This window comes from Doryrhamphus excisus, linkage group LG13 (assembly GCF_037039965.1).
Source record: "Doryrhamphus excisus strain RoL-2023G ecotype Guam linkage group LG13, RoL_Dexc_Guam_v1.1, whole genome shotgun sequence".
Lineage (NCBI taxonomy): Eukaryota > Metazoa > Chordata > Actinopteri > Syngnathiformes > Syngnathidae > Doryrhamphus > Doryrhamphus excisus.
The window spans coordinates 13,055,516-13,071,730 of record NC_136369.1 but is presented as its reverse complement, the minus strand read 5'-3'; the positions used below and the strand labels follow the sequence as shown (position 1 = coordinate 13,071,730).

The window sequence follows — 16,215 nt, the reverse complement described above, 5'->3', positions numbered from 1 at the left end:
AGGGGTCTGAAATTTTCATCGTAGGTGCATGTCCACTGTGAGAGAGATAAACTAAAAAGAAAAATCCAGAAATCACAATGCATGATTTTTTAACAATTTATTTGTGTGATACAGCTGCAAATAAGTATTTGAACACCTGTGTATCATCTAGAATTCTGACCCTGAAAGACCTGTTAGTCTGCCCATTAGAAGTCCACCTGCACTCCATGTATCATCCTGAATCAGATGCACCTGTTTGAGGTCGTTAGCTGCATAAAGACACCTGTCCACCCCATACAATCAGTAAGACTTTAACTTGTAACATGGCGAAGACCAAAGAGCTGTCCAAAGACACCAGAGACAAAATTGTACACCTCCACAAGGCTGGAAAGGGCTACGGAGCAATTACCAAGCAGCTTGGTGAAAAAAGGTCCACTGTTGGAGCTATCATTAGAAAATGGAAGAAGCTAAACATGACGGTCAATCTCAATCGGAGTGGAGCCCCATGCAAGATATCACCTCGTGGGGTCTCAATGATTCTAAGAAAGGTGAGGAATCAGCCCAGAACTACACGACAGGACTTGGTCAATGACCTGAAAAGAGCTGGGACCACCGTTTCCAAGGTTACTGTAGGTAATACACTAAGACGTCATGATGTGAAATCATGCATGGCACGAAAGGTTCCCCTGCTTAAACCAGCACATGTCAAGGCCCGTCTTAAGTTTGCATATGACCATTTGGATGATACAGAGGAGTCATGGGAGAAAGTTTTATGGTCAGATGAGACCAAAATAGAACTTTTTGGTCATAATTCCAATAAGCGTGTTTGGAGGAAGAAGAATGAAGAGTACAATCCGAAGAACACCATCCCTACTGTGAAGCATGGGGGTGGTAGCATCATGCTTTGGGGGTGTTTTTCTGCACATGGGACAGGACGAGTGCACTGCATTAAAGAGAGGATGACTGGGGCCGTGTATTGTGAGATTTTGGGGAACAACCTCCTTCCCTCTGTCAGAGCATTGAAGATGGGTCGTGGCTGGGTCTTCCAACACGACAACGACCCGAAGCACACAGCCAGGAAAACCAAGGAGTGGCTCCGTAAGAAGCATATCAAGGTTCTAGCATGGCCCAGCCAGTCTCCAGACCTGAACCCAATCGAAAATCTTTGGAGGGAGCTCAAACTCCGTGTTTCTCAGCGACAGCCCAGAAACCTGACTGATCTAGAGAAGATCTGTGTGGAGGAGTGGGCCAAGATCCCTCCTGCAGTGTGTGCAAACCTGGTGAAAAACTACAGGAAACGTTTGACCTCTGTAATAGCAAACAAAGGCTACTGTACCAAATATTAACATTCATTTTCTCAGGTGTTCAAATACTTATTTGCAGCTGTATCACACAAATAAATTGTTAAAAAATCATGCATTGTGATTTCTGGATTTTTCTTTTTAGTTTATCTCTCTCACAGTGGACATGCACCTACGATGAAAATTTCAGACCCCTCCATGATTTCTAAGTGGGAGAAATAGCAAAATAGCAGGGTGTTCAAATACTTATTTTCTTCACTGTATGTATATATGTATATATATATATATATATATATATATATACTCCTGCACAACATGTTAAGACCAGTGGAAAAATTTCAATTTCAATTTCATGTTGCCTCCTGCAACAACTGCCGTTTGACGCCCATGCACAACCTGAAGCTTAATTGTTCTATTGAAGGAAAAAGCATGATTGTGCCCCCTTCACTGTGCTCTGTGGAAAACATCTCAGGTGGGATCTCAAGCTGATAATGTTGGAAGCCGTTAAGATTACATTTATTCTCATCAGAGAATCAAACATTTTTTCACCTTTCAGTGTTCCGTGTTTCCATGCAGTGAAGGAGACAAGGCCTTTGAAGATGTTTTTTTCTTCTTAAAAGCCTTCTTTCACAGATGTCGTTATTGAAATTGCCCTCTGCACCGCTAACAACCTTCATTTGTGCTCAGGATGACCCCGTGTCTTGACAGACTTGTGACTTGACAATCGGATCCTCGTGCTCAGGGCTAGTGACATTTTTTTAAGTCTACCACTTGAATTTTTTTTGTTCCATAACCCTCAGGATTTTAAAGAAGTTTCAAATTACTGTGTCCAAACGCTGCGAGAGACCTCACCGTGTCCAAAAAGGGAAAGCTTTATTGCCTTTGGCATCAACAGATTATGACAATACGAATGCCTGACAGAAAATGACATTGAATTTACATTTTTGCCAAGATTTTGGCTTTTAAAGGCTGTATTCTTTAACTTTTCATATCAGGTGGTGAACCTATTTCACTTTAATGCTTGCTTACAGAAAATTGCTGACTTTAAATATTTTGATGAGGAGTATATATATATATATATACAATATTTTTTTACGTGCAGTGGACTGTCTTAAATTTGAATGAGCGCCAAATTGCTTATATACCCACTTTTGTGCCACAGAAGCTACAGAAGCTGAAACACAGCATAATCAGTTTTTTGCTGTTGACCCTCTGAACACAATTTGGCTAGTTTGCTTTGAAATCCAATCAGACAGCTGTTTGTCATAGTTGCTCACCCTCACCAGAACATGCCAAATCATCTCAAGGCATGCAATTAATCACACATCTGCTGTCGCCAATGTGAAGTGTGTGTTAAGAGAAGCTAAAAGAGTTATTTTACAGTTGTGACGCTGTACGACAGACACCATCTAAAACCGTTTCTGTTCACAATGTCTCTTAGCGGTATTAGGCCTGAGGGCATGGTTAAGCCAGTATGTGGTTGGATTGTATTATCACTATTAGGCCTGGAGCATTGACTGAGGGTGTATGTGGTTAGATTGTATTAGCGGGGTTCTGTCTGGCTTTTAAAGAGGCTTAACGTGATTCTTGAAAAAAAAAAATTGTTCGCAATGGGATCCTGTTATGGGAAGGTATCACGGCGGCAAACAGACGCACACATGAATAGATCTGATGAACTGCATAATAGCTTCCACTATAATAATATGTTCTGTACATCTTGGGAGGAGGCAGCTCATTGAGTGAGAATGAATGAGTTCCAAAGGTAAACAGATTCCACAAGCATTTTAAAAAAGCAAAGTTTGAAGAAGTAAAGATTGAAGAATATCCTATTACATTCAATGGTATTATTTATAAAATTGATAGAATTTGTCTGCAGAGCCCTTCATTTGGGTGCACAGTTGGTTACAGTACTGTGGTTAAACATGCTGCTGAATGAATGATTTGTTTGTTTAGCCAAAATAAATAATGAAAATAAAATTCATTTTCTCCAGAAGACAAAAATGTTGGCATAATAAAGCCATTTTTTTTTACTTCACAGGCATTTGTTTTAATCAACATTTCACTATTCCCATCTGCCATACAGTTGTGATAGTAAAATAACAAAACAATAAAACCTTAACCTTGATTTGGAGTGGCAAAGTAGTTACTTCAATATACCTTGAATAAAGCCTTTTAAGCAACTTACTTACAGAATACATTTCGTTCTTGTATTATGACAATGGCAATGACAAAAAATATGACAATTATGACATATTGTTGGTGTTGCCATTTTGTACTGAGCAGCCTAAACAGAGACACTACTACCGCTGTCCTAATATGCGAGTTTACTTTTCAGGGCTACATTAAATATTTTGGATTTGACTTGCCATCATGTTACCTATATGTCGTGGCATTAGTGTCTGTTTATGTAATACATAAATATGTAATAACGCTGCATTATGTAATAATGTAATACATTATCACATGACATAAAGTAAAACTCTTGAACACATTTTGTAATAAACATTGCCGCATTTTGTAATAAAAAAGTGCCTCATCCACATTTTCTAATAACTTTTGCAGTGTGTAACAAATTATTACAAAATGCACCAACACCTTTTACATAATGCATTCATGAATTCTGCTACAAAATATGCCAGCCTATTAAAAATTGGGTGTTATTCCATAGTTATATGAAAATGTATGACATTTTCCATAATGCACCATTATTATATAATGTGGCACTGCAGGGTCACACTATAAAGTAGGGATGAGCCGGATACTCCTTGTAGATGAGTATCTGTTATGCATAATGCATTTTTGCCAAGTATTAGCATGAAAGGAGTACTGCTCGTCATTATCCGTAATTGTGATGCCGGAAAATCCTCATAATGTCTTCACACTTCATGCTTTGGGATTGGCGAGTCACACACGGCGACTGCCATGAAAGAACTCACTTATTGTCACTTTTACATTCATATTATCCAATATAGTAGACATAATCATAAATAGCAAGACATAATGCAGACTCACGTGTTCTTTCTTGATGACAGAAGGTAAAGATTTGTTATTTAAGTAAATACATGACTAAAAGAAAATAAAAACGTACAGTTATCCCTTAGCAAGATGCCTGGGCTTTAGCGATACTGTGGCAAGAAAAACATTAATAAGAAGGTCAAGGTGACTAATTCCAACAAAAGCTCTTTGTTTTACAGTTCCATCAAGCTGGAGGCCGTTGCAGCTCTTCTAACTTTTCACCCTAACATTTTCAACACATGCTAATAAAGTGCTAGACCAAATTCGCTTTGATTCCGCAACCCTGAGGTTAAAAAAGGACGATTAAGATATTAACCAAGTGCTGGAATTGTTATATGCGAAAAGAGTTGAGATAGTCCGTCAGACAGTGGGGGGAACGGGGTGGCAGATGGTGACATGTTGATTTATGAGCTGCAGGGCTTTTCATTAACCATACTGAGTTTTACACAAGCACACGGTGTCAGAGAGGGAGAGAGAGGGAAAATTAGGGGATAGTGACAGAGGAAATGGGATTGTGTTGGAAGTGAGGAACATGGAAGGAAAAAACTTTTGGCAAGTTGTCTTACATTGATCGATTTCTCGCTATTGTTTCACCTATTTGACTCTTTCACACCTATACTTCGGATGTATCTTTTTTCACCTCTTGTCACAATGTCCCCGACAACGGACTACTTTAAGAAAGACATTGTGTACCCAAGAAGAAGTTTGGATTGGATTTTGATGAAGGGCATCTTATTACTTGGCATACTGCGACCATATTAAAAGTCAGGAAAGGTTGAAAAATTGTACACACGCACTTAATGGTCAAAGCCAGTCACTGTAAATCACAATTGTGTCAACTGCTATTGATTTTGCTCAAAATGCTTTGGAAGACATGCTAACAATGCATCCAATATATCGCTAAGGTGTTGTAATAAATAGGCAAATGACTTATGTGGATATTAGTTACTAAGTTTAGAAGACCACTATTTTTTGCTGAAATTTTACAGACATGGCGTTTCGGCTAAACGCCCTAAAGTTATAGAGGGTGCTTTGAGCTGTGTGAGAAATTTCAAGTTAAAAACAGCACCCCGTATGGTGAATGCTGCTGACCTGTGGTGTCCAAACTGTGGCGCAAGACCCGCAACTTGTTTTTTTTTGACACTCGGCATACATACATTCATTCATTTTCTACCGCTTATCCTCACAAGGGCTGTGGAGGGTGCTGGAGCCTACCCCAGCTGTCTTTAGGCACACTAACTCACATTCATACCTATGGACAATTTGGAGTCGTCAATTAACCTAGCATGTTTTTGGAATGTGGGAGGAAACCCACGCATGCACAGGGAGAATATGCAAACTCTACATAGAAATGGCCGAGGGTGGACTTGAACTTGGGTTTCCTAGCTGTGAGGCCTGCGAGCTAACCACTCCTCCACCATGCAGCCACTATGCATAGTCTAAAAATGAATTATTATTATTATTCATTACATAGTGGATATGCCACTCGTGTTTTGTCACTTGTAACACAAAGCTAATATGTTGATGTTTCAAAAATGCTAACACAAAGGTTTTACAATTGTAGATTTACATGAAGGAAATGCACATAAATGAGGAATGAAAGATGTAAGAAAACATTTAAAAGAGACAATATTATGCTTTTTCCACTTTTCTGACCTATAAATGTAGTTAGAATGTTGTATTCTAGTGTTAAACGATGCCAAAGTTTCAAATAATGAGGTTGAAAGACTTTAGGGATGGCTCTAAACTTTTGGTTTCAGAGACTTTTTTTTACACCAGCTCTATGTGACATCACAATGAACTGGACTTCCTTATATGAGCGTGCCTTAGCTTTACAAGCTGATTACGACCAATCACAGTAGAGTAGGCGTACCCGTAGGCGGGCTGTGAGTGGAATACATTAAAATCAAAGTAAATTCTATGAAATATAGCTGGAATAAGTTTTTTTCTGTGAGACATTTGTTTCAGTCAGAGTCGGACCTTCTGGAACAAATGAATAACGCTAGCCAAGGCTTCACTGTACTTCCCTTTTGAGTGGCAGTCAAATTCCTACATGCCTTTCTCACAAATGTCATCTCCATTTCTTGCTCAGGAGACAGACGATAGAACAAAAAAAGAAGAAAAATATGACTGAATGGCAAATAGATGCTACCATCTTTAAAGGAAGCTCACCGTACTTCCTGTTTATGGTTGCTTATATTGAAGTGATTTCATGAACACTGATCACAGTTGGACACATTTTGAGATTTTTATGTGTTTGATTGACAGGTGTATGATGGAGAGAACAGTTCATCTCGTCTCCTTGGCAACTTCACCTCTGAAGTCATGATGGGTCATGTCATCAATAGTACCTCCAATCACTTGTGGCTGGAGTTCAACAGCAACGCCTCAGGAACCACTCAAGGCTTTCACCTTACATACACAAGTGAGTTCAAATGTAGTTTTGAAACCTGAATTCAATATTTGCTTTATATTTTTTCCAAGAAAGTATCCTTTTTCCTTAGTTACTGGGCAAGCTGGCTTGGCGCTATGGTCAAGTGATTCCTTTGGAAAAAAAAAATGTCATGTACTACAAAACTCTTGAGGATAGTATTTCACAGTCAGCAAAATACCAATTTATTTCACTTCTGACAGGCAAAAAGAGACTAGCTCTCAGATTTGCAAGCAATTTCTGCTGAGGGTTGGGACCAAAGTGCAAGTGCTTTGTAAGCTAGCAGACATCTGATGTCAATTCTTAAAAGACAAACACATTTTTATCAGGATTAAAGAGCATCTTTTAAGAAAGGCTATACCACGTTCAGTACTACAAGCTGTTTTCCAGCTGATTAGAAGCAAAAAAATAAATAAATACGGAAATGACCAACGCAACATGAGCTCTTTCTTGTCAAATGTCTATGAAACAACTTAACCAAGCAACTTTAGATACAAACCGAAATAGAGGCAAGTTGAGGAAAAACTAAAAAACTAAAAAAAACGTCTAAAACAAGTACCCAGCTGAGTCCTACTGCGAGAGTCAGGCTCAACAATCCAACTGCATTCAAAAAGAGAAAGCTTTTCTGCCTTTGCCATGAAAAGATAAAGACAGTGTGTGTACCTGACAGAAAATGAAAATAAACACACATTTTTGCCCAAATTTTGTCTTTTAAAAGCCAAACAGCCTACTGTATCTCTGTTTAAAAATAGGAGTTATTTTGCTTATTATCACAATTCTCCATAGTCAGGGTTTGAATAAATTTAATTCCGTCCATGCAGATGATTTAAGACTCAAAATAATCATAAATCATCATGTCACCGCAAGTGGCATAGAAGACACACCTTAAACCTTGCAATCCAACCTACTTTGGTGTTCCTAGCGTCACTCATCAGCTCCGATGTTTTTTCATTGAAGTTAAACAGCTGCCATGGCCCAAGCAGAAGTTGTAGCAATTCTACACTTGATCAAACTTATTTAAGATTTGTCAGATCAAACCATGATCGCTGCCCATGATTTCCAAACGTGACATCCTTCCTGAATTCCTGAAGCATCATTAGAACTGTAGTACTTTTAGCCATAAATTAGTTGCATCATTGTTTATGCGCAGGGTTAAAAGTAGTGGATTATAGTCTGGAATTTGTTATTTTTGTTATCAATTACTATTGCATGTATTAAGTCTATTATTTAAAAAAACCTAATTGTACCTGTGTCTTCTTTTAGGTTTTGACCTGGTACGGTGTGAGGAACCTGGCGTCCCCAGTTATGGCTACAAAATCCAGGATGACGGCCATTACGCCAACACTTTTGTCCTTTACTCCTGCAACCCTGGCTACAGTCTCCATGGCAGCAGTACACTGACCTGTCTTAGTGGGGACAGACGTGTTTGGGACAAACCACTTCCATCCTGTATTGGTTAGTATATGAATTAAGCTGTCTATTACAACTCCCTTCAACTCGTTAAAGAGTAAACATTTGTACAATCAGGACGTAAATATAGCAAGTGATTATGATGTCGGTCCAAGAGGCTACCAAGAAAGACATGTTTATTACAGGCAGCACATTTAGACATTTAGAAATCAACTTTGGTGCATCAAGTGTTTTTCTTGAATGGGTTGTGGTGCCGCATTATACTTGATTTTAGAAGGTTTGATACTCCAGGGAGCCATGAGCCAAATGAGAGTTTAAAATGACCAAATGACCGAAGGGCACCAACGCATCAATTGTCACTGCGCATTAGCATTTTTCTATCAAGTGGCTTCTGGGCTTGTGCTTTAATGCTGAATGCTGCCCTGTGTGACCAAGACCACACATTTCAGGCACTGACCCGTGTGTTGCTCATCTGATAGTTTTCCAGATGAAGCTCTTTGACCACAAATGCTCTCAACCCATCCGCTCAGCCTCTTTAATAGCTTACTGTTTATCAGATGTAACACATTCCTATATGGTTACTGATGCAGACCCCCCTGAATGCTGGAGTAAAGCCTTGCTCTTAGCATCTACCTTCATCACAAGAGAGCTTGGCACTACAAAGCTTGGAATTTCCCCCTCGCCAAGTCTGGCTTGCTCAGTCCCACTTGTTGGTGGGGTGCAGAGACACACTTCACACACTTTACCCATCATTCAAGTCGGATGTATGGGCCTGAAGCGACCAAGCAATGGGACACAGAGCGGAAGTAACTGAGATGGACAACACTGTGCCCACGAGCTTTGACTACGCCAAGACACACATCACATTTTTGATCCCTTGACACTGCAGAAATTTCTGTATACAACACAGCCTCCTGCACAGCATGCTCTTAGGGTCCTGTCAACACATTATCAACTGTGGTTGCCATCAAACCAGTCGATCAGGACGTATAGTACAGTCTATAGTCTATCTGTATAGTATAGATACCGTGCACAATAGTTCAGACCAGAATTGGTGACTACTTGACTACTGTAAGTTTTAATTCTGTAATTTCCATCAACCAAGTCAGCTATGATTTATTTGGCAAAGGAGACCTACAATGACTATTCACACGTGTCCTCTAGTAGCCACTCAAAGTTCACTGACCGCCTATTAAATATGAAGTTTCACTTGACTTTGGATGTGCATATTCAACACAGTAAGGCCTGTATGCATTCCAACAATGCGGGGGGAACTGTGTGGGCTCTTGGAACATTTTAATTTGGAATTCCCAAATCCCAAACCAGACATTGTCTTTCTCTAACCTGCTTGCACACCTGTGCTCTCAGAGGCAGGACATGGCCTGATTTGGTTGCTAATGGCAACTACAAAGAATAAAATAATGTGTGTGTGCATGCAGTTAGCTAATATACTGTATGTGTGTTTGTATGTGTGTGTTTGTGCCCGTGTTCCTTCATAGTCATTAATTTGCAGCTGCTTGGTTGCTGCCTTATTTCAGGTAAGCCGGCAGCCAGGAGAATACTAGCTGGCAGGCCCCTGGGCTAAATACCTCTACAGCTACCACTGCATATTCCTCCTTTGTCATTCTTGTGGGTCATTTGTCACTTTGCCTTTATGCTTGTCTCTCTCCCTGTCTGTCTGGCTCAGTACAATGTCTGCTTGTACTGCCATGTAGATAAGGCGCTTTTGCTTTCTATACCATCCCCACTACCCTACTTTCTCAGATTTAGCAAAGGAGAGAAATGGTCTTAAACTGTATATATGAGTGCCTGTCACTCATCTGTCTTTGGAACCACTCCTATCCAATCAATGCAGTAGGTTGCTTTGCAGAATGCAGACTGTTATGACACAGATTAATTATCTTCATAGATCTGCTGGTTCATTATCATACCTTATGCCCCTTGTGCTACCACCCCGTCTTTTTCTCCTACTTGCTGCTATATTCAACTGCTCACTGGAATGAAAATAACAATAACAAGAAATACCACTACCCCCTTGCACATTGAGTATTATTTTATGCCTGGACTCGCGACACTCGTGGGAGATCTTTAGAAGAATAACAGATACTACAGCTAGTCAGTCGCCAACCTTGGAAGTCGAAAGCTGGAGCTTAAGCAATTCAAGGTTGATTTTATGATACAAGCCTGTCCATACTGTTTCTCATTTAAGTCAACTTTCACACCTCTTGGTAATTTATAACAAAGTAAAGGAAAAGCCTCTTATTGAGTTGAACAGCTTAATGTGGCTTTAAGAAGAAGACTTGGAGACAAAAGTTATTGATACCAGTAATCTGTTGGAGACAATAATAAGAATGAGTATTAACAATTCAAAGTATGAGGATTTATAGGCCTTATTGTCCTTAGTTGTTAATCTTAAAAGAGGTAATGTTTGTTCACAACACTTCAAACATTGTCTTGATGGATTAGAATTTGATTTACAACCAAGAAGGCAGTAAGTCAGCAAAAGCATCTGCAAAGTTTGTTTACTGTAATCCAATACAACCGTTGTGGTTTTCTCCCTCGTGGTTTTAAGATATATTTTCTTCTGTGAAACAAGTAGAAGCAAGAGTTGATACCAGCTGTAAATCACACACTTTGGTGATACAAGTGATGTTTGACGATTACGTTTATGACGATTACGTCCTTGCAGCTGAATGTGGAGGTCACATAACTGGAGCAGTGTCTGGACGGATTTTGTCCCCGGGATACCCTGCCCCATATGACAACAACCTGCACTGCACCTGGACTATAGAGGCTGATACTGGGAAGACTATCAGGTAATTAACAGGAAGCTGGAAATAAAGTAATCCTTCGTTTGCCGCTCGTTTATTGCAAATTGGTTCCCAACCCAATTGTAATAAGTTAATTCCACAAAGTAGGATTCCTTATTCATAAAGAGAACATTTTTGTAGTTAGAGCACGGACAACCTGTTGACAACCTTCTAAATATTTTTTTACAATTATTAGAGTGGACATGAAATAACACCCCTATAGTCACCTTTACACTTGCTCCGTCCCCGCTGCAGCATTCAAAACATCCATGTGTGTGGGACTTCCTGTCTTTGTATATACGGAAGTTTTGCACCCTGCAAAAATGTCTCACCGGGTTGGAGCTTTAAAAAGCTTTAGGGAGGTGCAGCATTTGGGGATGAACACTTTGCAGGGTGTGGTGAGGCTCGCGATGTGATCATCCGTTAGGCAGCCCAACCCACTGTACTTGCAAGTGTGGGCAAAATTTGGGGATGAGTACCGCCGAACAAGTTTCATTGCTCCTCAAAATTCACAAGACTGTCGGGTTTTTATTGCAGCCATTAATTTTGGATAAGAGTTTTCTGCCAAAGGCACTGCTGTGTAGGTTAGTACATCACATTAGTCAGTATGTCACTATCTACTTTTCCTAAGTGTGTGTGTTTTTGGTGCATTTGATCATGGATATGACTTCATATGGAAACTATCAAATAAAGAACAATTGTTTATGTTGTTTTCTTCCTTAGTCTCCACTTCATCGTTTTCGACACTGAGATTGGCCATGATACCCTGAGAGTTTGGGATGGACCATCTGGACCGTCGGATGGAGGGATCCTTTTGAAAGAGTGGTCGGGTCCAGCTCTGCCTGAAGATATCCACTCGACTTTCAACATACTCACACTTCAATTTGATGCTGACTACTTCATCAGCAAGCAGGGATTTTCCATCCAGTTCTCCAGTAAGTAAAAAAAATGGTGGTAAGTCACACTCTATATAGCTCAATTAAATCGAGAGGCAATAAGAAGCCAATTATTGACTTAACAATTAATTTAGCTAAACAACACCCTCAGCTGTCATTACACAGGCCTTCTGAGTTGTTGTAGATGTGACGTTTAGATTTATTTTTAAATGGAAATAATCTGGAATTACCACAGAATTTAATAGGATTTATTGAATATATATATATATATATTATATATATATAACTTTGAGCTTACAGATGTGCCATTTAGGTTCCTATAAAAGTACACCTTCTTTATACACCTATTTATATTCTGCCCATATATTTTTTAATTCAATTATAATTAGTCACCAGGATTCAGCCAGGGTATGAATAATTTTGCTCTACTGGGTTGCGGGAATTACATGTGTGAAACATGCTTATTGTGAAAAAATGGAACCATATATTTCTTTACCTTCTAATACTCTGGTCCTCATGAAAAAAAAATGTAACCTGCACAATAACTTGCCCTTTCAGTGCAAGGATGGCCTTGCAGTTTTGAGCCACTCAACCCAAAAATGTCTCTGCCCCGTCCTTTTACAATCATCCTCCGTGTCTCTGAAATCCACTGTGGCAGCAAAAATCAATCACAAGCACACCAAGTAAGAAAATAGACGGGCAGTCAAGACCATTGTATTTGTACTTTTTCATGTCAGCTCACTCGCATAAACACACTCGCAATAACTGTGTTGTGTTCGTAAAACTACAGGCACACACTAGTACCTAGTCAGGGTGCTTGCATCAGTGGCGACACACACAGATGGAACATTTTGAAGGGTATCTATTGTAACTAAAAATATACTCCTAGTCTCTAAAACCTAGCTTTTTGTTTGTGTCCCTATGATGAGCAACCTCCCTTTTCATCTCCACTGCTGCACACTTAGGCAGGAATCAAGTCACACAATTTCTGCAGTCTTGTTTTTTTTCCCTTATGATGCAAAGGAAAAAAAAGTGCCTTGCAAATGTACGTTTTGGAAGCTTGCACAAGTTTCAGGTGTTCAGCATATGTAAACACGTTGATTTAGGCTATGTGTCACTTGAAAGCACATGTTAAATTGTATAATACAGTACATGTTCATAGGAAAAAACAGATATAGTCAATGAATTGGAATGAAGCACTTAGACCTGCAATGCGGGGGAAGATGGATGAATTTATTGCCTGAATGGGAATATAAATTCTCTTTTGGGGGACTTTGCTCCCACATAATTGTTCCCCCATGGTGTATTTTAATCCATACATAGAAACCCATCAACTGCCATCCTAGTACATTAAAAACCGAGTCAAGCTGTCTTAGAGACAACAGACTAATAAAAGTGGCTGCAAAGACTTAGTAATATATACGGCATATTTCTACTATTTGTCCGTGTATGCTTTTGTAGTGACATATAAGACATCTGTATATTTTAGGGGTAAATCCAGGAGTTCGTTTGGACATAGAATAACTGATTTGAGGCAGTTGAGAGAATTATCTGGATTTGTTCCTGCAAGGTAGAATACAAACATAATTAATTTGAGTCAGATCAGAGCTCGAGTTCGAGGCTACTCTAATGGCTGCAGCATTTTTTTTTATTGTAAATATATCCAAGTTCTTACCAACAAACATGGTCCACCATGCCATTACCCCAGGCCAAGCCACAGGGGACATCATGGTGAGGCCTGGGAAGGTTGTCAAAGTGTCCTCCTGCCTTGGCACAGATCTTTCACTTAAAAATGCATTGGATTTGTTCGAACAACAGTGCCACTGCGTAGGCATCTACATAGTTTAAGCATGTAAGGAAGTAAGCTTTGGTGAGGATGGAGAGAGATGCTGCAGAAAGGCTCAGTCAATAAGCTTTAGGGCTCCCAGCAGGGGAGCGTCTGAAAGTAGAGTGAAGTCGAGCAACCCAGTGCTTAGGTGGTTACAGTCAGTCTACTCCAGTTCAGTCTACTACAGGTCCACACCAGCACTGGTATTCTTGATCGCATATATTCTATTACTGTGACAGAGTAACTAACTGTAATTGGGTCAATTACATTTTAATACACAGTGTACACATCAGCAGTCATCACCGACATCTTTACCAGACCCGTCAATATAGTCCGGGCCTCCTTAAGGGATGAACCTGAAGCGGGCAGAAGTGTTTTGCATGCAATGACTACAGAATACCGTATATTAAGATGCATTTTGTTAATTATTGTCTTGACGAGTGATGAATATTCATAAGCAGGACCACCAATCCTCCTCATGTTAACAATAAATATTGACACTCACTAATATGCTAATCAAAGCGAGTTTGTTCCATTATTATGTAAATCACACCTTATATTCCCCATGCTCATTTAACAAAGTAAAGGTGAGATGTAATAGTACACCAAATACATACATATATTTTAGATTTACTGCACGATGAAAGTTTGCTTATCAATGTCATTGTCAGTGCATACATTTTGGAACCTCCAAAGTCACACCATCCATTCCGTGATGCTGGTTGACTTCTAAGTTGTTCTTATTTCAAATCAGGTTCCCAAAGGAGATCATGTGAATTTGACTCAGATGATTGAATTTAGTGTCTTAATGGGAGTTTTAAAGCTCCTATTGAATTCAATTCAAATTGCTGGTGTTGATTACTTTATAGCAATATTTTTGGCATATTAAAAAATATATACAACTACAACTGGATGTTGGCCTTTTTACTTATAATGGATCTCAATATGTGTCACTGCTGTTATTTATAGTCAATACAACATTTCCCTCTGCATTGTCAATATGCTGACTGGAAGCCTTTTGGACTCACCACATAATGGACTATTGTGTGTCTCTAAATTGTAGTTTGTTGTTTTCAGACAGATAATATTGTTGTGTTGGAGTGTCTCTGTGTCAATATCTGTCTCGCATTGTGTAGCCACAACAGCAACAACCTGCAATGACCCTGGCATCCCAGTAAATGGCTCTCGATATGGGGACAGTAAGGAGCCCGGTGACAGTATGACGTTCCAGTGTGACCCTGGCTATCACCTCCAAGGCCCTGATACCATCACATGTGTCCGCATGGATAACAGGTTCTACTGGCAGCCTGACCCTCCAACATGCATGGGTAAGTGTACAGTACTCAATGAAATGAATTAAAATGTCTTCTTTTGATAAGATGAATGAAGAACATCGAGTAAATTAAGTGTAAAGTTTGTCGATTGGCGAGTACGGTTTGTTTGTTCAATGTTATCCGAATCCTGCATCAAACAAGTAGCTCGAGACCATCTGTGCATGGGTCTCAGTGAACTCTGGATCCCAAATGTGAACCTAGACCAGCCAAAAGCCAAACAGCATGAAGCCTTCATTAATTCCAAATATGTAGGACAAAATGTGTCTCTGGTTCTGCTCTCTCTCTTTGCACGTGTGACATCATGGCTCTTCAAAAGTATATTTTATAGGCTATCTGTGGGATTGCAGCTGGTAAATATAGCACAATATGAAAATAACCTACATATCCAACCCATCATTTTGTTTACTTTGTTTACTATATCAAGAAAACCATAAGTGTGAACATTGCGAGCGGAATGGTCCTTTGACTGGTGTTATGTTGCTGTGCCAGATGGTCTCCAATATCACAGACTAAGGTTAAAGGTGTACTCTACCTTTTTCACACACTTTGAACCCTGCAGCTAATTTATGGATACAAGAACTACAGTTCCCATGTTGTTTAGGGTGCTGATTCAGGAAGTACTGAAGTAGATGCTAATATGTTTTGAATTCTTACGCAGAAATCATGTTTTCATCTTTCAAATCTCAAGTAAGTTTGAACATATGGAGAATTATGACCACGACAGCTGTTAAACTTCGGTGGAAAACGTGTCTCACGTCTCAGTGTGGGGAGGATTGCAAGGTGTCTTTCTATATATGTACAAATCTCTTTGCAGCATATATTCAGGTCGCTCAAATTCAGAATTTACAGTACATTATGTAACAGTGCAACATGATTGCTTAAGAATGAAGGCAGAAATAAACACTGTATTGTGTTCCTAGTTTGTCTCCTTCTGTGTCTGCGCATGTGCGACCTCTAAAAACACAGTCAATGTGCCGTATACATGCTGCAGTAAAAATGCAAATACTCTACGATGAGTAACCCAATGCCATAATCAAGTCTGATCTGTCCTTTTTTAAGACATTGATGTTCATATTGTCAGAATTTCAAATAGTACCTAGTCAAAGCATGCCAATTTTATTTAAATTTTCAAGTAATACAACATATATATTGTACTTTTATGATCAATTCTAGTACATTCCATTCCATACAAAATCTCTTGAAAACAGACT

At 39.4% G+C, this 16,215-nt stretch overlaps 1 protein-coding gene across 8 annotated transcripts in view; it reads left to right on the top strand.

Annotated features, from left to right (window-relative positions):
- The window catches only part of LOC131139316 (CUB and sushi domain-containing protein 1-like), a 373,565-nt gene that overhangs the window by 270,358 nt on the left and 86,992 nt on the right, over positions 1-16,215 (top strand). For all 8 annotated transcript variants that reach the window (XM_058088813.2, XM_058088812.2, XM_078795676.1 and 5 more), the window contains exons 25-29: positions 6,564-6,720; positions 7,990-8,181; positions 10,826-10,952; positions 11,670-11,881; positions 14,807-14,998. In XM_058088813.2, the coding sequence (XP_057944796.2) occupies positions 6,564-6,720; positions 7,990-8,181; positions 10,826-10,952; positions 11,670-11,881; positions 14,807-14,998 (880 nt within the window). The remainder of the gene's footprint in view (positions 1-6,563; positions 6,721-7,989; positions 8,182-10,825; positions 10,953-11,669; positions 11,882-14,806; positions 14,999-16,215) is intronic.